Genomic DNA, 25809 nt, shown 5'->3' on the forward strand with positions numbered 1-25809 from the left:
TAGTTTGGCTCAGACGGTAAAGAATCTGCCTGCAGTGCAGGAGACCCAGGTTTGATGTCTGGATTGAAAGATCCCCTGGAGAAGGGAATGGCAACCTACTCCACTCTCCTTGCCTGGAGAATCCCCATGGACAGAGAAGCTTGGTGGGCTACAGTCCATGGGGTCGAAAGAGTCCTACACGACTGAGCGACTCACACTTTTGCTTTCTCATTATAGTTTGCCAGCCTTTCTCTAGAGGAGAATATGATGTTGACAGTCCCCGTAGAGATTGTTTTGCTGGCTTCCAAGTTTGGAGTCATTTTGCTCAACAGTTGGGATGAGTTACTGTTGCCGTGCGATACAGCATGTGGTCCACGGAGGTTTAGCCCACTCCCAGGGCTGATGGGTGCCCTTGGAGTTTGAGAAGCCTCCTCATTCCCTCCCCCACACCCAACCCCCAGGTGGCAGCCCAGTAAAAACCTGGGCTGTTAGACAAGAACTGGGCCCCAGTGCACTCTGTGGCCTTGAACCAGTGGGTGAGCCTCAGGTTCTCCATCTGTGTCAAGAGGCTAATAGCAAGTTTGCTGTGAGGACAGTAGGTGATGTGCAGAGAGTGGCACCATGCGTGGCGCACAGTAGGCCTGCAATCAGTGAATGGGCGCTGACCTTCACTGGTGCCTCTGTTTCCCAGTGAGACGCTCCCAGTATCTCTCCTCATACAGCAGGCCCAGGTCCTGTTTTACACAGGGGGAAAATGGAGCCTGGGAGCCAGCCCAAAGCCTGATGGTGATTCACTGGCTTTCTGAGAGCTAGTGCTTACATCTCCAGATGGGAGCCTGTTGCCCGTTCATCTCAAGTGACAGCTCGCGTAGCAGCAGGACCATCTCTCATCCTTGACACAGGATCAGGAATTCACGCTGCTCCTGCCTTGAGTGAGGGCCCCCTGCATGCGGTCCCCCTGGAGCCAAACAGGGACCCCCCTTCCAGATACATCTCTTGAGATGTCTCCCCATGGATGTCCATACCAGGAGCATTTGGACCCAGAGTCGAGACACGAATGTAAAGTCTAATTGTTGGTGTCCTTGTTCTTGTGGCCAACCCTTAAATCTGTGTTAAATTTCCATGAAATGAGATTTTTAGAATACATTACGCAGTAAGGAATTTTCCCCCCTTAGGTTTATTTCTTGATATTCTTGGTTAGTGGCCTAAACACAGAATGAATTGCTTAAAGTTTGGTCACTATGAATACAGTTTATTCTTGTCCAGAAGTGTGTGGCAGAATCATGTTCTAAGTAGTTCTTATTGAATATGAAGTGTTTGGAACTGTGTGGTACCCTTGCCTGCTTTCTCAGAGATGGCCAGCAGTTACAGCCTGTTCTCAGACCATGTGTCCTGGTTCTGATTTAGAAAATACTGTCACGTGAAATCTCCTGAGTGTAGTTTGGAGAGACAGCACCCGCTCCCTCCTTGCATATTCCAGAAGGGCGTGTTAAAAGATTCCATAGGGTCTTGGAGTCTGAGGAGTATTTTCCTCCACTGTAGGAACTTGTACCGCTTTTGTAAGAAGTCTATTATCTAGGGACCTTGGCCCATGGAAAATAGATGCTCTTTCCTATAGTTAATTAGCCCTAGGGTGATCCATTTGCCTGAACCCAATTAGGTCCCTCTGGGTTTCTTGTTCGTGAGAGGCTTGATAGTCCCTTAGTGCACTGGAAACTGTTGATATATAGGAAGAGAAAACAGCAGCTGTATATCCAATTGGCTCTTTTTGCTGCCCGTATATTTCAGCTGCAAGAGAACAGCCCCCATCTTTTTGGCAGTGTGATCTTAAACTGTGGCTCACACAAAATGAAATCTCTCAGATTGAAAAAAAAAAAACAAACAAACTCACACCGAGGGGATGAAAAGCATTGTGAAATATGACAGGGGTGATTTCTGGTCGCTCCTTGGAGCAGCTTCACTCGCGTTTCCCTTTAGACTTGAGGGTCAGCAAAGCCAGCCTCCCAGGGACTGCAGTGGGGTTTCCTCCTCCTCATTAGTCAGAAAAGGTTAGAAATGAGGGAAATGCAGGGGCTGGGATGTAAGACTCCAGCTTGTTTTTCTTCCACACGCTTCTGGCAGTGTGGTGTCCCCCTGGGGGTAGATCTGACTGGTCCCTGGCTCTGCGGTGCCGCAGCCCTGAATTTACCACTGAACCAGGATGGACAGAACCTTGGAGTCCCATCCGCATGGCTTTCCAAGGGCTGCAGGACTCAGGGATGGATTGCCTTTGTATGTGTAACAGACGCTGGTTGTGGTCCCTAAATCTGTTGGCCTTTTGGGAAGAGGGAGACCCTATATAAGGAAAGAAGGCTGTATCTGGGTAACTTAGGAACAGGCATCATACAAACGGCAAGCTTTGGGGCCGGAGGAAGTCCTAGAAAGAGGCTCCTCTGGGCAGGAAAGGGCATTACTGCTAGTATATGGTTCCTGTAGGTGTCCTAGCCGATGAAAGCAGAGACCTGGCTGTTGCAGCAGGAGAAGGAGGAGTCAGGTCTGGGACAGTTATGTGGTTGCTGAGCAGCCTGATATCCTAGGGTCCCTTTCTCCTGCTGTGTCCAGGCCCCCACACATGATGCCTCAAACCCACAGCGACCATCTGAAGAGCAGTAGCAAAGGGCTCGCACATGGGTTTCAGCTTACTGCCCTGTTGCAAGAATTTGTGGTTATCTCCTGCAGCCTAATGTTGAGGGTTAAGGCCATGCCTTCCCCCACTCCCTCCAGAAATTTGATAATTTTTTTAAGGGAGAATATGTTATATTTTTTATTTTTATTTTTTTAAATTTTTTATTTATTTTTATTTTTAAATTTATTTTAAATGCACGCTTTTTTAATCCATGTTTTAATTGGAGGATGACTGCTTTACAGCGCTGTGTTGCTGTCTGCTCTACGACACCATGAATCAGCCATAAGTATTCGTCTGTTCCCTCCCTCTTGAGCTCCCTTCCCCCCTTGCCCCCCGTCCTCCCCCTCTAGGTCAGAGCACTGAGCCGTGCTCTACAGCTTCCCACTCGCTATCTGTTTTATACATGGTAGTGAATATATGTCAGCTACTCTCTCAATCTGTTCCACCCTCTTTTCTGAGGCCATATCTTGACCCACTGGGATGGAGTGGCCAGTTGGTGCTGGCGGTGCCTTCTGTGAGAGTGGATTAAGGGCACGTATCAACTCCCTTCCTCTTGTTTGTCATCCTGAGCTCGAGACCGCCCGTTGTCAGACTTGGGTAGCACAGCAGCAGGGTGAGGCTGCTCTCTGCCTGACCTGGCACCGTGTGGCCCAGACACCCCCAAGCATCCAGCCTGTGTCCATGCTCCATGACCTTGGCCCGTGGCCCGATCTCGTCTCCTGGGCCCCACTCCGTGCTCTCACTGCTGTGCCTCCCGGTGCCTTGGTCCCGGATGTGGCAGCTTCCCGTAAACCTGGCAACAGGGGATTGCCCAGGAGGGGGACTGTGAGCCCGGATAAGGGGCAGGGCCCACAGCCCCTGGCTGCAAGGCTAGAAGGACCCCAGGCATGTCTGTAGGTCTCACTGGGGTGACCGTGCCCCAGGGGTCCCCATAGGGATCAAAGTTCGAAGGAGAGGATTGAAGGCATGGACGTCAGTTCCACAGTCCCATGTGATCTGAGTCACGGCCATTTCACATTTTAATTTGCTATTCTAGGGGCTTCCTAGCTCCTCTAAAGTAGCAAGTGGGAGAGTATGTGAAAGAAATACAGCTTAACCTAAGTCTGATCTTAAAATATCAGGAAGAGACAGAGCTATTAATTTCAGTTTAAAACAATCCTTGGTTGTAAGAGAAAACCAGGATGTGTATCTTGAATTTCATTGACATGCAGCTACTTGGGTGATAATTCAGGTGGACTCTGAAAGTCATCATTTCTATATTGAAAACACAGGTGGCCAGGATGACCAGAGATGGTGAATCACTGTTTCGGTAGTAACTATTTGCATTTACTTAGAAAGCTCATCCTTTTGTTTGTTTTTCATCCTCGTCCTTGTTTCACAAAGGACGTGAGGCGGCTTAAAAATAATTAATTCCTGCATTGATCTTATTTCATTTCTGCCCAGTACAGTAAAATTAGTTTTCATTCATTTTTCTCTTCTACTTCAAAGAGCTGGTTTATTTGGAGTCAGAATTAAATCTCATTCTAGGAAATGATCTGGCCAAATCTTATTTAGATTCTCATTTTTTTCATCATCAGAGGTACCGGGATGTTCTTTCCATTTTGAAATTTTATTCTGATTTTTTTTCAAAGAACACATTATTTTATTTAACTGATAGGAACAATTTTTTTTTTAAATCCTCTTCAGAATTTTATGTTTTTGAACTCTCATGATAAATGTAAGTACTGAGTCTTGATGCCATTATAATTTTCCATTTACTTCCTGAGAAGTTTCCCTTTTGACAAGCAGAATGTTGACAATGTTGCAGACATTCCAGATTAACCCCTAGACAGGAGAGGTTCTGCCCTCCAATCTGGTTGGTGGCCCTCTTTCTTCTAAGAGGTCAGTCTGCCTGCTCCCGAGAGCTGTTAGCTCTGGCTGTTAGCTGTTCTGCTCAAATGTCCGGCCACAGAGTACCTTTAGGACCTGAGGCTGAAGGATCCTGGCATTCCATTTGATGGGTGGGCATCCCTAATGTCTGGTTGGACAAAACTGTGTTCTCCCCTCTGAGCAGCAGTTGTTCTGACTGCACGTGAGAATTAACCCAGATACTCAAGATCAGGCTGGGGTGTGACAGCCACATAGCAGACCCTTGCTTTCAGGAGAGCATAAACCACTTAGTTCATTGTGCATGTGTACAACTAACTAGTCCTAACCCTGTGACCTCCAGTCCTATCCATTAAGCTTCTACCTACGTTTTCCGAGCTGTCTCAGGTTCCTTGTCTCTGAGGCCACAGAAGGGTAGGCGTATCTGTTCCCATGATTGAAGAGAGAGATTGTGCTCAAGCACCTTCAGGTCACTCCCTTCCCACTTACTATTGGTTCTTTAATCTCTGCTTCCACCTACATGATAAGTCCTCCCTGTTCCATCCCCACATTTCTTTCTTCTACATCACTGTTCTGTTCATGACTCCGTTTCTTGTACACGTTTCCCAAGGAAGAAGCAGTTGCCCTCCTCCCATTGGACCACCATTGCTTTGCATCGAATCAGACACTAGTAACCAGGGTGGAGGTTTGCCTTGGCAACCACGACGGGCCAGGAGGTTAATGAATGGGACTGAGAGTGTGATTGGTTTGGCGTTTCTTTGCAGTAGAGCTAGCCTGACAACCCTGCTGCGCTGGTTGGTGATGTTCCTAACATTGCATTTCAAGTGTGTTGGAAACGGCTGAGCGTTTGTGCAAAAGGAAGAATAGTCAGTGTAGACCTCTCCTCCCTGGTGACTGTCCAGTGTCAGTTGTGGGCGGTGGGGAATCACAGTGCTTGTTGAGGGTCTTATTCGCACACATTCACGCACATGAATATTGTCAGTAATCCAGTTTTCTATTTTCCCATTGATACCATTGAACTCCAAGGTAATGCTTACCTTTTGGCATCCAGAAACTCATTCACTGAAGGTGACATTGCTTGACGTCTACAGTAGGTCTTAAAACTTTGTATGACTTTTATACTTTCAAAGAGAGCTAACCAATGCCCCCTAAACTGAAATGTGGACAGTCTCACAAAACCATCAGATCTGTGGTTATTCAAAACGAGGCAAACGTAGAGTAGAATTCTGCATTGTTCGCCATCAGGCTTTTATTTTGGAAGTGGTGCCTGCTGGAAGGTGGCCTTGGTAAATACTCTCTGTGGCTAAATGCCTGTGTCTGATAAACAGCAGTGATAAACAGACGATAGATGTGCTTGACTCCAGGGGCTGGGAGCTGGGGAGGCCTCCGCCACCAGCCTCTTTGTCAGCTATGCAGGTGCAAAATGATAAGACTGCCATAGATTGTATCTGGCATTTCCCCATTCATTAGTCTTAGCATTTTTCTCATACTTCCGATGTTCTTTGTTTCAAAACCATACAACCAACCCATTCGTGAGAGGATGAATGCAGTTCTCTTTGTCAGAAGCATGATGGTCACTTTTTAAAATTAAAAACCGTTCCACAGAGAGAAGCTGCTCACCCACCGGATGTCTCCATCTCCAAAACAGCCTTGTATTCCCGCATCGGGACGGCCGAGGTGGAGAAACCCGCAGGCCTTCTGTTCCAGCAGCCCGACCTGGACTCCGCGCTCCAGATCGCCAGGGCAGAGGTACTGTGGTGTGTGGGTGCCTCCGAGAAGGCAGGGCCAGCTCTGGGTGCCTGCAAAAAGCTCCCATTCTGCTGCTTGTAAATAAACATACGTCCCCATGGCCCACAAAGTCAGCATCTCTGGACACAGACCTCCTCTGACCACTGCTGGCAGAGATAGGTAGCAAACCATGGGTTTTGATCTTGGGCATTATTGTTTAATAAGCCTTTGTTGGCCTTGTTTGATTTATAACAACAACAAAAAGCACACACGTTTTTGTTACGCTCCAAGGGCACCGTGAAAGTCTGGCATGTGGCTTATTTCTGTCACGCTTGGGGAAATCCTCTCGGGACAATAGTTGTTTGGTGCAGCAGGTTTTAATCCCATGTTTGTTCATGTCTCCTTGTCTTGGTCTGTGAATTGCTCACATCAGAATGGACTCATCTGGGACTAACCTTTCCTCTTCTTCGCCCTGATACTAGATCATAACCAAGGAGAGAGAGGTCTCAGAGTGGAAAGATAAATATGAAGAAAGCAGGCGGGAAGTGATGGAAATGAGGTCAGTTGTGATGCTTGGGCTTCCTGGTGACCTGGGGAATGCTTACCTGTGGTTTGATAACAGCTAGAACTGGTGTGGCCCCATGAACAGTGTCCTCTACAGAAGTTACTCTTTATTCCATGAGGATTCTTAGTATATTACTATTATTAAAATACCATGAGCATGAGTTAAATAATGCACTCATTGGGAAAAACCTTGATGCTGGGAAAGATTGTGGGCCGGAGGCGAAGGGGCAGCAGAGGCTGAGGTGGTTGGATGGCATCACCGACTCAGTCGACATGATTGAAGAAGCCTGGCGCATTGCAGCCTGTAGGGTCGCAGGGAGCCGGGCACAACTTGATGACTGAACAACAACAAAATATACCTACAATGAAAAACAAATCTCCTTCCCGCTCAGCCTCTGATTCCACAGCCAGGTAACCGCTGTGTACCATTTCAGGGGTATCCTTCCTCGACTTTTGCATTTCTGATCCCAAATGTGTTAAGGTATCAGTATAACCTTTTTTCTTTGGTGTAGTATAGAAGTGTACATGACCCTACATTCTTTTTTAACTTAAGATAACTTAGATTTTTATACATCTCAATCTTATTGTTCAATCGTTTGACAGTCCTCATGAAGGTCTAATACAATTAATTTCACCAGTCTCAATGGATAAACATTTAGGGTGTCTTCCAAATTTCACCTGAGTGGTTTATTTTCATTTTCTACATATAGTCATAGAAGTATGATGTCTACCACATGGGAAGCACCTACTGTGTGCCAAGCTCTGTGCTTTTGTCTAGAGACACACGATCTGTTTCTCCCCACAGCCCTTAAGGGGATGGTCAGCCCCGTTTGAAGCCTCAGAGAGGTTAAGTGACTTGACCAAAGCCAAATTTAAAAAAAGAAAATGTTCTTGGGTTCTAAAGAGAAATCAAGGAAGACTTCTTGGAGGAGAGAGCATTTGAATTGGACCTTGAGAAACAGATTCTGACAGGTGGAGATAGAGGGGAAGTGAACAACCATGTTCAAGGCCACAAAGATAAGAAAGCTCAGAGCAGATAAGAAATCATTTGCTATCATTGCACAGGATGGTTGACAAAGAAGATCAGGCCTGGGTTACAGAAGGCTTTGCCTATCAGGCTGAAGTTTTAGCCTTATTGTTTTCTCAATGAGCAGTGGAGAGACATGGAATGTTTTGTATTATACAAGGGAGTGATGTGTTCAGAGTCGTGCACTAGGAGCATGAACCTACCTGGGTGTACAAGGAGAGGGCTGAGGTTGGAGGGGACCCACGACCTCTGAGCCACCTGGGACCCAAAGGACTTGTCCTCTTGGACAGTGCTCAAGCTGTTGATGTCCTGCACATGGGCACCCGCGTGAAAGTAAAAACCATTGTGTGGGCCTAATACCAACCTGTTTCCACTTCTCTTACAGGAAAATCGTGGCCGAGTATGAGAAGACCATTGCCCAGATGATAGGTGAGTGTCTTCACTGGCAGGGGCTCAGGCCCGCCCTGAGGTTTCTGAACTGTGGGGAGGGCTTTGAAGCTAGAGACCCAGAGTGTGTTCCTCTCAGGTTCCTCTTAGCACATGAAGCCCTCGAGGGAGGGACCAGAGCCTCCCAGAACGAGGCTCTGCTGCAGGCGGTGAGTCTGGGGACCTCCTGGAAACGCCCGCCCGCATGTCCCTTAGTATGCAGTGGGGACCCATGGCCATCACCTCGATGGTCACCACTTGACCCAGCCAGGATAGTCCACCTCATGGGGGCCCAACCCTAATCAAAAATTGGGATTAGTTCCTAAGATGTTTGGAGGCTTTTTTGCTCATGAGAGAGAATTAGATCTCTAACATCAAATCGCTAAACCCTGATGTAGATTAGATGCAAGTAAAAAAAAAAAAAACCCACTGGCCTTTACATAGGGTCCAGGACAAGGAATATTAGAACATGTGACAGCCCAGCTGCCTGCCCCTATTAACTGATCACTGCTCTTTCTTCCTGAGGTTGGATACTGCCTCAGAAACTGTCTTAACACAGCATCCCTGGCAGCCAGTAGTGACAGATTACTTTGGCCTGCAATGAAAGAAGGCCTCAAGTAACCAGACCTCTTAGTAACTCCCCACAGCCAGACTTTAGTAACTGGCTCTTCTGCTTTTAAAGACTAGTCGAGAAAAGACCTTGCAGAAGTGCCAAGCCCAAGATTTTTCACTGATGATCACTATTCAGAAATGCTGTTAAGACTCTGGGGGTCAGGTGTGGAATTTTTGCTTATTTGTTCATTTGCTTAGGCCCATGATACTGGATTTAAATTTTTTTTTTTTTCACTCCTAAGGACATGTGCTCACTGCAGACCACAGTTTCTATGTCCCAACTTGATGCTTGTTTCAGCTGATGACTTCTCATATCATATGAGCCATACCATACCTCTAGCTTTTGTCCCAAGATAAGCATGACAGGAACCTTGGGAACACTGAAGAAGCTGCCTATTGAGTGCTTTCCTTTCAAAAAAGCTTTCATTTTGGTTTATTATAATAAAGGCCATTTCTAGAGCTCAGGGGAAAGCCCACTGGGATCTTTTTTAAGGATCAGCCTCATGGTGTATGCTTTCTATTAAATGAAACCTCTTTGTTAAATGGGCATAAAAATTTATGGATACATATGGATGAGATTAAAAAAAAAAATTCTTGGAACTGAAAGTGCTGCTAAAAGTGTTCAGAAGGAAGCATTTATATCTTGCAATATACACTGTTTAGTGAGCTGAATGAGACCTTTCCACCTCCTGGAGTCGGGACGTGAAAGCATCACTCAGATTTACCTGGCTCATCTAGAAACATCCTTCCACACCTTGGAGTCGTACATTTTTATTTTTATTCTTGACGATGACGGTTAGGCCAGTGTTGGAGAGAACGTGAGCCTTTGCTCTGACAGCAGGCTGTCCACAGCAACCTAACTTACTTGCTCGACTGGCAGTTTGATAGAAGCCGACATTTCCCTCTTGAAAACTGATAAGACTCAGAATCTCTAGTTGACGTAAGTGGCCTGTCCTTACGTGGTCACCGTAAGTGGGGACAGAAAGCTTATTCCCCTCTGATGCTTTTGCTGTGTGTCTGCAGGTGACAGTCGTTAGAACAGTGTTTTCAGTTCTAGACCATCTGAGGAGCGTGTGGAACCCTGACTCCAGGGATTAAGGCCACACACACCCAATCTCCCCTCCCAAGAGACCTGTCGTGTTTGACCTGAGGGTCCACCTCTTCCAGAGCTCTAAGTTCACCTGCTTTGAGCGATTTCCTATTTGGGGGTGCTTGAGCACTCTCCGGTGGCCCTGCCAGCCCCCAACATCCCCACTGGAAGCAGCTTTGTCACTCTTTAAGGCGCCCCTTTATGTATCCCCATTGCCACTCACTGCCCTCTTCATCATCCATGTTTCCAGAGCGGGTCTCATCGGAGCACGGTGGCCCGTCTGTGCGTGTCATCCCTAGTCATTACAGCGGGTCGCCGACTGGGGCCCCTGTCCTCCCCTTGCTGAGGACACGGGCTGCAGCGCGGCTGGGACTCACTGTAGCCGTGGGCGGGACCTGCCTTCTTTCTGAGCAGGAAACCCAGCCATGTTTCCTATCTGGATCCTGTCTCTCTCTTCTCGTTCCCACTCACCCACCCAGCCTTCCCCATGGAAGGGCAAACTCAGAGAGCTGGGCAGTTCAGGGCCCAGAATAAATGTACCAGCATTCTGAGGTTAAAACCAGCTTCCACTCCACCTCCACTAGCCTTTCCTGGTTTCCGCCTGGCTCTCTGGCTTCCATTTAACCTTTATAAATGCTCTATGTCAGTGTAACATCTGTCCTGCCATCACTGTTCATTCTCATCATATGATACTAAAGAGACTATTTCATTAAGTTCAAATATCGACTGTTCAGAATTTAGGACGAAAAGGGATTTCTGTGCTTTCTGCATTCTGGGTTGTTGCAATTGATTTTTTTTTTTTTCCTCCCTGCTTTCCTAACAACTGCCCTGATTATCTGTTTTGCTTCCATTTTCTGTTGCTTCTTGCCCTTTGCTTGCAAAACAAACAGGCAAGCCTGGTAAGTAAATGCTTTTTCATCTAATTTGACACCCACCCATTGCAACCCTCATTTGTTGGTTTTTCTATTTTTGTTACTTTTGCTTTAGTGTTTTGGCTGCATTTCCCACAGGGTTTTATAGTGTTTTGCCTGAAAAAGCCAATAAAGTCTCCAGGGCCATTGTTTTCCTGTGTTGTCTAGAACATCTTGGGTTTTGAGCTGATTTCCTGATTTGAAGAACCTAGAAGCATTTGTCATTTACAAAAAAAAAAAAAGATGTGTGAAGCATTCTCTCCTTTTTGGTCTCCTGGGAACAGGGAAATTCTATTTTTACAAGGATTATGGTGAGGGGTGGGGTGGGGGGGGGGTGTGGAGGAGGAAAGGAAGCCTGAGGCAGTCTAATCTCAGATCCAGGAAATCAGATGGATTCTGTTTGATAAATGACTCCTTTACCAAGCCAAGTGAAATGTATATATGGCCTGAAACCAGCCCAGAATGTGTATTATACAGCTTGCTGAGAACTAAGGAAGCAGCTAAAATTCAAAGAACAAAAACAAGCATTTGGTTACTGGTGGAGCTTTGAAGTGCCCTTTCTTTTAGGAGTCTAGACGTAGCAGGCAGATTGTTGGTGGGTCTCGTCTCACTATATGTTCAAAAGCTCCCTCTTCGTGGGTCCCTACAACTTGACATCATAGCAGTTCAGGGAGATAGTGATGCTGTTGATAACAGATCACTGATCCTGAGTTCTTACTATATGTTGAGGGCTTTATATTTAATCTTCCCCAAATGCCATAGATATATCCTCTCATCCCGTGTTTTCAGATGTGGAGGACAGAGCTGAAAAACTTGGCCCAAGGTCACACTGCCAGGAATTATCAGAGCTAGAACTGGGACGTGGGCTGTCAGACTCGCTCCTGGTTCTTCACCTCTGCCCTGGGAGGAGCAACTCTGAGAGGCAGGACATCAGGTGTCGTCCCGGCCTATGGTTCTCCAGACGTGGTCCCTGTACCGGCCGTCTCAGCATTGCTGGGGACCTTGTCACACGCACAGATCCCACTGCAGAATGACTGACTCAGATTCCCCTGGCTGGGCTCATTCTCCTGCGTTTCAACAAGCTCCCAGCCGATCAGGGTGCACGCTCACATGTGTGAAGCCCCTCATTTTGGAGCTGAGGCCCTGGGACCTCAAATGAGGACTTTGAGCAAGTTTACGGTCAGGGCTGGAGCCGAAACCCCAATGTGGTCCCTGTTCTATGCTCTTTACTCCTGTCCACACACAGGCAGGAAAACACCCAACGTCGGGATACAGAAAGGTGCCCCTCTATCGAGAATCTAAGGGGAAAGAACCCAAAGCAACATCTCCCCACTTTTAAGGGGGCTCCTTCCTTCCATTGGAAGGACTGATGTTGAAGCTGAAACTCCAGTACTTGGCCACCTGATGTGAAGAGCTGACTCATTTGAAAAGACCCTGGTGCTGGGAAAGATTGAGGGCAGGAGAAGGGGGTGACAGAGGATGAGATGGTTGGATGGCATCACCGACTCAATGGAGATGAGTTTGAGTAGACTCTGGGAGTTGGTGATGGACAGGGAGGCCTGGCATGCTATGGTCCATGGGGTCTCAAAGATTTGGACATGACTGAGCGACTGAACTGAACTGAACTGATCCTTCCAGTTGCGTTAGTAAGAGGCTCACGTAGAGACGCAGCTGCGAGCACAGCCTTGGGTCTGGTTCTGGCTCTGCTGCATCCTCAGTGAACAAGTACTCAGCTTCTCCTATGCGGGAGATTGGAGTTCAGCCTTAGGGCTGCCCTGCTCATTCATTCACTGCGTGACAACAGGCGTGTGTTGCTACGTCCTGTGAGTCACGCCCTGTTCTGGGCCTGCGACAGAGCCGTGGACAGAACAGACTCACAGGACCCTGCCCTCGTGGAGTGTGCATTCTTTATACAAACACATGCACACCCACACGTCTGGTATAACGATAAGGAGTGGTCACTGCCAGACATGGTGCTGGGTGCTCGGTTGCTCAGTCGCTCGGTCGTGCCTCACTCTTTTGCGACTCTATGGACTGTATGTAATCTGCCAGGCTCCTCTGTCCATGGGATTTAGCAGAAAAGAATACTGGTGTGAGTTGCCATTTCCCACTCCAGGGGATCTTCCTGACCCAGGGATCAAACCTGCGGCTCCTGCATTGGCAGGCAGATTCTTTTATCACGGAGCCACCAGGGAGGCCCATGCTGGGCATGGAGATGAGGCGTTTCCCACGTGGGTTCAGGAAAGGTGTCTCTGAGCGAGGTGGGGCCACGGGGGGCTCCAGGTCAGCTTTCCCAGCAGAGTTGCAGCAGTGCTGAGAGCAGAGAGCATGTGGGGTGGGGGTTTATTCCAGTGCAAAGAGGGGTCCCTGGGAGGAGGGTTGACCCGGTTTGAACTACTTAAAGCCCAGACCAACTGCTGGCTGAAGGGCACTGAGTCAAGAGGATGGTCAGCCCAGTGCCTGACACGTGCAGGAGCCCAGTACACACAGGCCGCTGCTCTGCTGTGGCGCTGTCATCGATGACAGCTGCTGTCCATCCTCTGGCCCAGGCGCCGCCCCCCCCCCCCAGGTGACCTGAGAACGGACAGGAGCTCCAAGCAGGAGTGCTCCCCTCCACGGACTCTCTGCTGCCAGCAAAGTTCCAGACCGATCAGAGCAAGCGGCTCCTTCCCTACGCAGACCAATGACAGACTGGTATACAGAGCATGCCACCAGGATCAGCCACTCCAGGCGGGGCCAGAATTTAATTGTTTTGTGCAACACTAAGAAAGTCACTCCAACAGAAATAGCTCAATTTTCCTGGGAATTAAAGAAGACACTCGCCGTATCAAAAGAAATGGCCGTTTTTGTAGAACAGGATTTCAGGGCCACGGTTATGTGGGCTTCGGGTTAATGGGATGTTTTAAGGATGAAGAAGCCTTTTTCTTTTCCAGTGCCCATCTCTTTAGCTTCATCATGCTTAAGAAGGGGTGTTCCTTCCCTCACAGCTCCATCTACAGCACATTTTATTCTGGCTCAACACCAAATTCAGGAGTGATGTTTTCTTTTTTACCTTATGGATTGGTCCTTATGATATCAACAACCAAATAGAATCAGCAGGGTCTCCAAGGTAGTTTAAGGGGCTGCAGTGATCAGGTTAAAGGATACTGGTTCATTTCCATCCCATCTAATGTGGCATAGGCCCAGGTCTGGGATGATGGAGCCGTGAATTTTGTTCCTTTAGAGGCGGAGTCTGGGCGGGCTCGAGGGAGTGGGTCTGTGTCAACCGAAAGCTGAGGTCCTAGGTGGCCCACAGATCAGACTTGAGCTGCACCCGACGCCTCTGCTGGCCCCCGAGACCAAGTCCAGAAGCTGTGGGCTCCATCGTTGTGCTCCTTGTGTCTCCCACCAGAGGATGAACAGAGGGAGAAGTCGGTCTCCCACCAGACCGTCCAGCAGCTGGTCCTGGAGAAGGAGCAGGCCCTGGCCGACCTGAACTCGGTGGAGAAATCCCTGGCCGATCTCTTCAGGAGATACGAGAAGATGAAGGAGGTCTTGGAGGGCTTCCGCAAGGTGTGCTGGCGTTCGCGGGGAGGGAGGGCGAGACCCGCGTGGTAGGGGAGGAGGCGCGGGTTGGGAGGATCGTGGGGGCGCTCTGGAAGGCCATCCTCGCCGGTTGGGGGGTAGGATGCGGCGGTCAGGGGTTACACTCACATCCGTAGCCCTCGGGGTCCCCAGCCCTCCTTGGGTTTTCTTCTGTGGGCTTGACCCCCGTGCTCTATCGTTGTCAGAATGAAGAGGTGCTGAAGAAGTGTGCACAAGAGTACCTGTCACGAGTAAAGAAGGAGGAACAGAGGTACCAGGCGCTGAAGGTCCATGCGGAGGAGAAGCTGGACAGGTAAGGCCGCCCGGAATCTGCTCCCAAGGGCCCCTCAGTAGCCAGCCCTGGCCGAGGCTGTCTGGGAGCTCCCTGGCACCCCTGCCATCGCCTTGGGATAATGGATAATTCCCAATCCCAATCCCACAGCTGAGTGGATTATCCAGCTGCATTTTTCAGTTCAGTTTAGGATAACACACTCTCCATCAGTGTCCATCTTGATAAGTGAGGGATGCGTGTTGCAATTTCCAGGGTACCCACTGGAAGTACCTCGGCATCACAGGGACAGGGATTCTCATGGGCTCCTGTGCTCAGGGCCCTATTGGAGGGAGCTGGAGCCAGATGGTTGGTTCCCCCTGCCCAGATTTGAAGGGCTTCCTAGGTGGCGCTAGTGATAAAGAACCCACCTGCCAATGCAGGAGACATAGGAGACACAAGTTCGATCCCTGGGTCAGGAAGATCCCCTGGAGGAGGGCATGGCCACGCACTCCAGTATTCTTGCCCGGAGAATCCCATGGACAGAGGACCCTGGGGGCTACAGTCCATGGGGTCGCAGAGTCAAACACGGATGAAGCGACTGAGCAAGCACACTTGCCCGGACTGGGGAGGAAGAGGGTGGGAGGCGTCTCCAGGGAAGAGTGATCATCTCTGAACCCCATCCCCAACCTGCTCCTGCAGGGCCAACGCCGAGATCGCCCAAGTCCGGGGCAAGGCCCAGCAGGAACAGGCTGCCTACCAGGCCAGCCTACGGAAGGAGCAACTGCGAGTGGACGCTCTGGAGAGAACGCTGGAGCAGAAGGTAACAGGCGGGCGGAGCTGGCCAGAGACTCAGACACACGGAGGCTGGGCTTCTCACGCTGGGCCACTTGTCAGGCATTCCTGGGGCAGGGTCATGCTTCGTGGGCGTGGCCTTGCCCTCCCTCTAGGTTAACCCAGCCCTGAGACTGGCTCCCTTTCTGCCTTCCCTGGAACTGTCATTTTCCGTTCCTTTTCAACATTCATTCATTTGTCAGATGTTTGCTCAGCAGCTACAGTGTGCCAGGCATCGTGCTTTAACCCCTGCACCTAGCGAGCAGGATGGTGCCCACCAGGCAACGCCCTGGGCAGAGACATCTGCGGAACATGGGCAGTGCCAGGGTCAGAAGGGCCCCCAGGTGTCCTCCTACTCCCGAGGATTAGAGGGGGATACTCCTGAGGATTCTCAGCTTACGCCCAGATTTCCTGATGTCCAAGTCAAGGGCTTGGGTCACCTTACACACCAACTCCCTGGGTGTCCTACAGAAAAGCCTCTTCCACCCAGGAGAGCCGTGAGGCTGATTCTGAGTGAGTGTGCGCTAGTCAGATTCCCTCCCTGGATTTCCAGACATGCACCCCCGATTCTGGTTGATTTGCTGAGCCCCAGGATGATCATCGAGGGCCTGGTGGCCTGGGATAACAGCACTTCTCATGCACTGGGGTCTTGATGGGCATTGGTGGGGGTACTTTAAAGGCAGGTAGTATCAGGAGTCCAGTCTCCCAAATGGCTTCTGCTCCTCTCGAAGCACCCAGCTGGCTTCCAGGGTGGCTGGCTGGGCCCCAGGGGTGCTGGGCCAAGCAGTACTAACCTCTGCAGTGGGTGGATACCACCTCTCACATCCCCTACACAGCCTCAGGGAAAGAGCTCGGAACTCAGGAGATTCAGGTCCCCACACCTCCCTGCTGTCCATCCTGCCCCTTGGCAGGCCCGGCACTTCACCTAGGTTTGTAATGCTGGGGGACTAAACCGGAAGATCTTGAAGGTGTGAAGTTGTTCCCTCCTATTTCCATCAGGGTATGATGGTATTTAAATCACATCAGGATATTAGCTAGAACAATAGAGCTAAAACCAGAGTCAGGAGAGATGCTTTAAAGGCACCTGGCCTGTTCAGATGATTATAGTTGCAAAGTGAAGATGACGGATGTTAGGTTTTCTGGCAAACTAGAAGACAAGGAAGAAAGCAAGTAAGCTCTGCACTGATTTGGATAACAGAAAAAAAGAAAATGTATCCGCAAACATAATTTTATCTTAAACTAAAACTCAGGAGGAGTGGGTCAACCACATGAGTTCTTCCCTAAAGGGCTCCAAGTGATATGGAGGGGGTGGTCTCTGTTTTCAAGAGATTCAGAAACCTTATTCCCCCTATCCCTCAGCCCAGGCATCTCTTAGGTGAAGGCATTGGGCGTTTCGCCCAGCTGAGACTTGATAAAGGACCTGGGACTTCTGCCTGGTGAGCTGAGCTCCGTGATAGGGTAGGTTCCTGGCTGGTGGCTGACGGCGCCAGGATAGAGCTTGGAGAACCTCCAAAAACCCACAGCTAGTGGGTCTGCTCGTGCCCCTGCGTCATCAGTCACTAGGCGTTGTGCCTAACACGTGAAATAGCCAAGATGTTAGGAACCAGGCCGACTGGAATTCGTGTTTCAGGTTTGCTGTGTCTGACCAACTGTGTGACCTTATGCATAAACGCTTACCGTCTCTGAGCCTCAGTCTCCTCACTGAAAAGTAGGGGTATAATAATGGCTTCCATTAAGAGATTACGATGAGAAGGGAGCGCAATCCAGGACCTGCTCTGGGTTTGCACGCTGACCAGCATGTGCTAAAAGTGCTCCAGTAACATGAAATATCACTGCGAGCAGCCTGAGCGGTGATAACAGGAATTCCAGGATTAGTGGCTTGTCCTGTGTCTCATGCAGAATCCATCCCCCAACAGGCATTTCAGTGCTTCCGAGAGCACAGGACTTTAGGCGGGAGGTGGGCCGAGGTGTATTCCTGGCGGAGCTGTCTCTCCGTGGGGACTGGAGGCAGGACTGAATCTGCAGCTGCAGGCAGGACTGAACGTCCCCTGCTAAGGAGGCCGGATTCCTCTGGAGCACCGGCTCAGCGATGAGTGGCACCTGGAGCCCAGCCCGGGTACCCAGGGCACGTGGCTCCCGGCTGGACCGTGTCTTAGGAGGCCCGGAGCTTTCTAGAGAAGGGCCTCAGTGCAGCCTCAGAGCACAGCCTTGTGACTTAAGACTCGCCTTCCACGGGGACCTCAAGGGAAAGCTGGCTGCACCATGTTCCAGGGATACAGAAAGGTCTCGCCCCGTTGGAGAGGACCCGCCAAGACTGGCTGCTGAGCCAGATGGGCATCAGGCATGGCATTTAGTCCATCTGAGAGCAAAACCACCACCGCCCGGATGGAGGTCCCACCCCGTTGGATGCCTGTTGCTGGAGAATGGACAGTGTTGAAGATCTCTGCTGTGAGATGAACACATGGTTGGCTCCTCTTGAGGGGGCTTCAGAGGATGGGCAAGGTGTGGCCCGAGAAGCCCCTGCAGATGTCCTGTGTCTGCCCTCACCCCTCTCCGCACGCCCTGTATCCACAGCACCGCCTCACTTGGCATCCTCTGAATAATGCTACGGGTCCCATCCAAGTAGAATTGCTTAACCCCTCTGGTGGCATTTCTCAAAAAGAGCCACCGAAGAGCTCACCGCAGACCACCCTTTTGTGCCCGCAGCCTTGGGGACAAATAAGCAGAGATGATGAATGCTGGTTAAGCCATACTCTGTGCTGGCCACTGTGCTAGGAAGCTTGGCATTTCTTACCTCACTAAATTCTGAGAGGGACGGATGTGATCATCTACACTTTTGAGATAAGGAAACTCGAGGCTCAGAGAGGTTGTGTAACTTGCCCAAGGTCACACAGCTAGAGCTGGGATGTACAGGTTACTTGGCTCCAGGTCATTTCTTTTGCTGCTTTAGATATCCTCAGGGGGACCAGTCAGCCCGGATGACACTATAAAGCCCAGTGACCATTCTGGTTGGCTTGATTTCCAACAACCAGGAGATTTCAGCAACCTCTTTTTTTGTCTTCACTTGCAGAATAAAGAGATCGAAGAACTCACCAAGATTTGTGATGAACTGATTGCCAAAATGGGGAAAAGCTAACTCTGAACCAAATGTTTGGACTCGACCGTTGCGTGCAATATGACCGTCGCACACTGCTGTCCCTCCGGTTATGTGGACAGGCTCTGTTTTCACTTTTTCGTATGCACTACTGTATTTCCTTTCTAAATAAAGTTGATTTGATTGTATGCAGTACTAAGGAGACGATCAGAATTTCTTGCTATTGGTTTGCATTTTCCTAGTATAATTCATAGCAAGTTGACCTCAGAGTTCCTGTATCAGGGAGATTGTCTGATTCTCTAATAAAAGACAAATCGCTGACCTTGGCCTTGCCCTTTGTACATGAGTTTCCAGGGTGAGCGGCTTTTGGATTTAATATGATCATGTACAGCTTGCAAAGGGACTCTTGCCTTAAGGAGTGTAAACTTGATCTGCATTTGCTGATTTGTTTAAAAAAAAAAAGAAAAAAGAAAAATGCATGTTTCAAATAAAATTCTCTATTGTAAATAAATTTTTTTTCTTTGGATCTTGGCAATAAGTGTGGCTATGATTTATTTTCTGGGAAGGGTTGGGTCTTCTCTCGCCTTTGTTAAATCGTATCAGATTTAGCCTTTTGCTCTCTTTATCTAGGCTCACTTTTTTGGCCACAGATTTAAATAATGTTTCCTTTGTCATCTTGGCTGAGTTTGTAAGATGGAGCAATTGAGCAATATTGACTTGCTACTAAAATAATTAAGTGAGTGTATTAAATTAGCTTGGACTTTGTTTTTTTACAAATGCTCTTTGACTTTAGGGGGCAAAATCTATTTCCCTTTATTGGCTCAAAGAAGCAGCAGGCTGTCACCCTTCCTGCTCATTCTTTTAGTCTGTGCAGATCAACCCTGAAATGTCCATTCCTGTCCCAGGGGAATAGGAAAAGGTGGGCAGTTCACCATGGGTGACAGATAATTAGGCCACTTTGGAGATTAAACGAGGGATATGGGCGGTTAGATTCTCTAATTACTCCTGACCTTCCCAGGGACCCCAGGTTGGAAGGATGGTATATACGGGGAGTAAAGGGGTGGGAGAGGTGTCCATTTTCCCAGGATGACCATCATAAATCACTTCACAGCTTAAACAGCAGAAGTTTATCCTCTCATAGTTCTGGAGGCCAGAAGTCCAAGGCTACCCTCCAGCTTAGCCACCTCGCTATACCTGCCCACAGGGCCACCATGGGGAGTGCCTGGCCTCGGGGACCCCTGTGGGTTGGGATCAGCCACTTTTTTCCTAACTCAGTGTATATAATGCCACGTGCACGTGCCAAGTCGCTGTAGTCATGTCCAGCTCTTTGCAACCCTATGGACTGTAGCCCGCCAGGCTCCTCTGTCCATGGGATTCTTCAGGCAAGAATACTGGAGTGAGTTGCCGTGCTCTCCTCCAGTGGATCTTCCTGACCCAGGGATGAACTCCCATCTCCTGCACTGGCAGGCGGGTTCTTTACCACTAGCACGACCTGGGAAGCCTCATATAATGGCACCTGTGCTTGCAAATGTTCGCCCAGGTGGTGGCCGCTGAGGCCCATTTAAGTTACTTGGCTTTGCAGGAGGAACAGGAGAAGCTGGCACCTGACCTGGCATTGCAACCTTTGAGATCTCAGCATCTTTTAGGACTTCAATTTGCCAAGTCAGTTGACGGCTTGAGCTTCTTGTATCATTTTTCTTTTCTGAGAGCTCATTTGGGGCTCTCATAGGTGACTTTAGGGAGATACTAAAATTACCTTCTGAGGATGGGGTCTGGGGCGGGGGAGAGAAAAGAGGGAGGGGTCGCTAGCAATGGAGGGGGCACGTCTCTGGGGACTAGCTCCTTAGATGTGAGATCTGAGGGGCCCGAGGTCATGCCAGGGACAACCCCTGCCGACGCCCCTCCCCACTCCAGGCTTCTGAGTCGGAAAGAAAGAAGGACGCGGCAGGCAGGACAGGTAAGTCTGGGGGAAGGCTTGGGGAAGCAGGACTTTGCTCCGCATTGGAGGTGACGGGCCCAGACGGGGCTGCCCGACACCCTGACCAGCTCCATTAACGAAATCCTTGGCCCTTGTGGGATGCCGAGGTTTCTCAGCAAAGCCTCTGTGCTTTCCAGGACATTGCATTTGAAAAAATTGAGCAGGACGAGGAGGGTGTCCCCGCGCGGTCGGGGTGGAGGTGTGCGCATGTGCAAGGCACCGGACAGGCGGAAGGATGTTGACACGTGCGCACCCACGGAGGCACCCTCAAGGTAAGCGTTCTCTAGCTCATTTCACCCTCGAAATAGTCTGGTGCGTGAGAATTATTTTTATTTCCATTTTACAAGAGGTTCAAAGAGGTTAAAAAACCCTGGGGACTTGACTGAATCACTCAGCCAGGAGACTGAATTCCAGATCCTCGGTGACTGCAAAGTCCTTTGCTTTTCCCCAGGTTGAGAGAGTCCTTCCCCGGGAGGTCAGGACAGGAAGTCGCGGGAAGAGAAGTGGGGATAGGGGTTGCTGTCTGATGCTTGCCGTGGCCCTCACGCCCATTCTTTCATTTGTCTGATTGGTGGCTCTGCCTTAAGTTGGGGCTGGCTCCACTGTTGTTTTTTACAGAAGATGAAAAGCCTGCTCATTTATTTCAATGGGTGGGAAGGCAGTGGGGCTGCCCCACGTGCGCACTGTTGGGCTGACCTGAGTGGCTTTGCTCTTCTGGCCTCTTGGGTGTTTCCCTCTGCAGTCGATGGACCCGTGGCGCCTCCTCAGGCTGGTGGTACCCAACCAGGTTTCTGGGTTCCCTGAAACAGCAAGGGCAGAATCTGGAGAGTTCACGTTGGTCTTTTGGACAGTTTGTTGTTTAGTCCGATCTTTAGTGACCCCATGGACTGTAGCTCGCCAGGCTCCTCTGTCCATGGGACTTCCCAGGCAAGAATACTGGAGTGGGTAGTCATCCCCTTCTCCAATGGATCTTCCCCACGCAGGGTCTGAACTCATGTCTCCTACATTGCAGGTGAATTCTTTATGACTGCCTGAGCCACTGGGAAGCCCTTGGGTTTATTAGGAGCTGGGAAAAACAACCTGAGGATCAAAAGTGGTAGGACTAGGCAAAACCCAGACTCTTCGGGCCTCCAAGCCCTGGGAGACCTGGACCCTGCTCCCTTTCTGACACCCCAGCCTCTCTGTTCCCACCCTTTCCCGCCATCAGACTACATGAACATTCTCCTCCACTCCAGTCCAGCACGTGCTGTTCCCTCCACCTGCGACACCCCTGCCTCATCATTGTATCCCTCAGCCAATCCCTACCCCCTTGAGGCTCATGCTTAATGTCACTTCCTCCAAGAAGCCCTCCCTGAAGCCCGGGTCGATGTTTTAAAATGTAGCTTTTATTATTATTCAGGGAGGATGAGGCCAACAGATGAGGAGACAGTTGCCACTGAAGACAGGAGGAGGGGAGCAGGACCAGGTGGAGACGCACTAGGGCCGATCAGGAGGTAGAGCAGGAAAGGGGGAAACTTGCACGAGAGCCTTCTTCGTGGTTCCCAAGGGAAGGACCAGGTGAGCAGGGTAAGCAAGCTTGGGACTGACTAGCTTAGGACTCCAGCCTTGGCCTGGACCCGGTGCACAGACGGCTTCCCCTACCTTGGGAACCAGCTGATCCCGATACCCATGGGGCCTTCCACTGCACACACACAGTGTCAGCGTCCTGATTCTTCTAGAACCAGAAACTTTAGAGCCAACACTCAGGCTCTGAGACCTAGATGCTCCAAACTGCCAGGCCCCAGAGGCTCTGAGTCTATGCTCTCCACCAAGGGAGGATAAAGTCATGGCCAGGCCATGGCTTTGGATTGCTACATGGCAATCTGTGATCCTCTGAGACATGCAATCGTTTTACCCACAAACTCCTCACTCAGATTGGGGTTGGAGAGACACTCCGAGCAGTCCTCTTTGCAACTCCATGTCTCATCCTCATCAAATGCTGGCTGAAACACTATTGGACCACTGTGGTTCCCCATTCATGCTGTGAACACATGGCCACTGTGAAGCTGGCAGCAGAAGATATTCAAATCAACAAGATCTACGGTCTCTTTGTGGTTTTCATTATACTCTAATTTGACATAATCTTCATCATACTCTCTTACATTGGAATATTTGTAACTGTCTTCAATTTGACTCAAAAAGAAGCTAGACTCAAAGTTTTTAACACTTGCATTGCCCACATTTGTGTCTCCCTTGAGTTTTATCCCCTCAGTTTCTTCTTGTTTTTTTGCACACAAGTTTGGGTTCCATATTCCACCTTACATTCACATTCTTCTATCTAATCTCTATCTTGTGAAGACCAAAGAGATTTGAGATCAAATATCCAAGATTTTCCACTCTAAGAATGCATCTTGAGTTCTCATTTATCTTCTTTCAAACAATAGCAGAAACAAGTACTGAGAAAAATGTTCTTGAGAGTTTGTGCTTTCTCAGGTTCATTGTGTGCTGAAGAGCAATGTTCTGGTTTTGCATTCAAGAGAGTAAGGCCTTGACTCCTATTTAAACATCTTAGCTTGTTTTGGATACAAAGTTTTTTGAAACACACAGAATTAGTCATATCTAATCTACACATGATATAAAGTCCAAAAATTAAGCTCAATTGACTCTTGGTGACAGATGTTTCTTAAAAGAAAAATATATCAAGTGTCATTTTAGGGACTGCAAAACAAATTCAGTATAATGTATTACAATTCTAGTATATCTGAAAATAAATTTGTCCTTTTCCTATATCATTTATTGTAACACATTATCCTAAAGTTCCTTACTGAATGATCATGAAGTAATCATTAAGTGGGGAATGAGGGTTTTACTATATGCATCAAATGGTAGTCATATTTTCTTATTTCCTGAAAAAAAAAATCACACAGCCTACTACAGGAGCATATATAGTGGAGTTCTTATATATTAAACTCAAATAGAAAAATTTGAATTGATAGTTACTAAAGTCAATGTGGAATGATTAGCAATGTACTTCCTTGTTTTATGTTATGGTCTTACAAATAAGTAAAATAGTTTTAAATAATGTGTTTTATGACTATAGCTGAAAAGGGAAATAAGTTCTACAAGTCAAGCTATATATACATATATTTAAATTATGCTCATGGTTTTATTATTTGTATGTTTACCTGAAACTAATTTTCAAAATAATTACTGCAGTTGGATTCATACATTTGAACTTGCATTAGCATTTGTTGACTTAAAATTGCTTTTATTGTAAATGTTTTTGTGGATTGGTGAATAGTCGTTCTTATAGAAACTTAAATAGAAATTTTAAATGGTAAAGATCAGATGTAAGTTGATAAAAGCAACTATACAGGAAGAGTAGTGAGTGTGGCCTAAACAAACAGCCAACTGGTGGCCAAGGCCAGCACCTGGAATATTCTGAGATGTGAATTTGGATCCTCTCCCTTATTCTACATTCTACCTTCTGATTAACGTATATTCACTTCATGTTCCTTGCTATGATCCTGAAATGGTCACATACCGTATAGTTTGTGAAGTATAATTTCAGACTCTACGAGGGCTAAAAGTAACATTTTCATTATATTTATGTGTTCAGGTTTTGGACTAGAATTTTTTTTAATGGCGTTATTGTTGTCTGTCTTACAAAATTGTGTGTGATCTTCACCATTAAAACTTCATTGTCCTGTAATTCCAAAAGATGACCAATGCTATGCATAGTGCCAAAAGTCAGAATTTTTCCAATTGGACTTTTTTTGCTCTTAGGACATTTTTATACTTAAGAGATGTATCCATTTCTATTATTTTCACTCTCATTAATTGTAATATATCCTCTACCTGGAGACCATGACCCTGATTCCTGAATTGGTAAAATAGTCTTCATTCTATAACATTAGGCTCAGACTTCTTTTGGTATCTTCTTTCTCAAGATTCCTTAACTGAGGTTTCCTTTTGGGGTCAGTGTTGTTTTTGTAATCCACAGTGATCTGTGCAATTCAAACCATATTATATTAAAATGTATCTGTGTGTGTGTGCTTAGTTGATCGGTTGTGTCCGGCTCTTTGCAACCCCATGGACTATAGCTCGCCAGGCTCCTCTGTCCATGGGATTCTCCAGCAAGAATACTGGAGTGGGTAGCCATTCCCTACTCCACGGTGTCTTCCTGACCTCAAGGATTAAACCTGGGTCTCCTGCATTGCTGGCGGATTCTTTATCATCTGAGCCACCAGTGAAGCCCCTGGTGAATTATACAGGATGTCTAATAATTTAACTTTATCTCTTTTTGTCATAATGTGGCACAATAAATTCTTAATGACTTGGACTGACTCTCTTACTGCTTTTATTGATTTGGTTTGATGTTCACTGAAAGAAGCAATTTTGAAGGATAGTCTGGTGGAAAAACACGTGCCATAAAATCGATATACATTAATATTTATTTAAGGTAATAGAGCTCTCTAGTATTCTCTGGCAACTCTCTGGTGGCTCAGCTGGTAAGGAATCTGCCTGCAATGCGGGAGACCTGGGTTCGATCCCTGTGTTGGAAAGATGCACTGGAGAAGGGAACAACTGCCTGCTCCAGTGTTCTGGCCTGGAGAATTCCATGGACTGTATAGTCCATGGGGTCGCAAGGAGTCGGACATGACTGAGCGACTTTCACTCACCCAGTACAGATATCTATTGGACAATTAAAAGTAAGATCTAGGGGGGGAAAAAAAAAAAGCTTGTCTAGTTCATTTTCTTATCTTCTACTCCTAATATAGTTCTGACACTGGTATAAGCAGAATACAATTTATTGAATAAACATAATAATGAAATTCCCCTCAGCATCTAATTGCATCTTTACAGCAACCTAAAAAATAGTTAGTGCATGTTACATTTGGTGAATCTGAAAACTGAGATTAATGGGAGGTCTGTTTCTCACTGTGGGGTGGAAGTTACAAATATTAAAAAGGAGAAAAGGTGAATGATTATCTGTAGTTCAGGATTTGTTAAAGATATCCATCAGTGAACCTGAAGGTATACAATGTGTGTTGATATAATTTATCAAATGAATGTAGATATAATTTATGTAATGTGAGTAAACTGATACACGTGTGAAAAAAAAAAAAAAGTCATGGCCAGGGTCACACAGCTAGTCAGTGCTAATGTGTGTGTTAGTCACACAGTCGTGTCCAACTCTTTGTGATCCCACAGACTGTAGCCC

The 25809-nt window shown here is 48.0% G+C and overlaps 2 protein-coding genes across 46 annotated transcripts in view; both read left to right on the forward strand.

The window, feature by feature from the left end:
- The window catches only part of TACC2 (transforming acidic coiled-coil containing protein 2), a 230425-nt gene extending 211262 nt beyond the window's left edge, over positions 1–19163 (forward strand). For 29 of the 45 annotated variants that reach the window (XM_060404562.1, XM_027960608.2, XM_027960615.2 and 26 more), the window contains 7 exons: positions 6116–6259; positions 6721–6797; positions 8215–8258; positions 14260–14420; positions 14639–14745; positions 15403–15523; positions 18605–19163. In XM_060404562.1, coding sequence (XP_060260545.1) covers positions 6116–6259; positions 6721–6797; positions 8215–8258; positions 14260–14420; positions 14639–14745; positions 15403–15523; positions 18605–18670 — 720 coding nt within the window. In that variant the 3' untranslated portion in view covers positions 18671–19163. Of the gene's footprint in view, positions 1–6115; positions 6260–6720; positions 6798–8214; positions 8259–14259; positions 14421–14638; positions 14746–15402 lie in introns of all 45 variants that reach the window. The other 16 variants (XM_060404535.1, XM_060404542.1, XM_060404552.1 and 13 more) reach the window with 1 other exon arrangement.
- Positions 19164–20813: 1650 nt separating this feature from the next.
- Positions 20814–25809, forward strand: part of BTBD16 (BTB domain containing 16) — a 66480-nt gene continuing 61484 nt past the window's right edge. Inside the window, exon 1 of the mRNA XM_060404594.1 lies at positions 20814–20878. Coding sequence (XP_060260577.1) covers positions 20814–20878 — 65 coding nt within the window. The remainder of the gene's footprint in view (positions 20879–25809) is intronic.

The sequence above is a fragment of the Ovis aries genome, chromosome 22 (assembly GCF_016772045.2).
Source record: "Ovis aries strain OAR_USU_Benz2616 breed Rambouillet chromosome 22, ARS-UI_Ramb_v3.0, whole genome shotgun sequence".
NCBI lineage: Eukaryota > Metazoa > Chordata > Mammalia > Artiodactyla > Bovidae > Ovis > Ovis aries.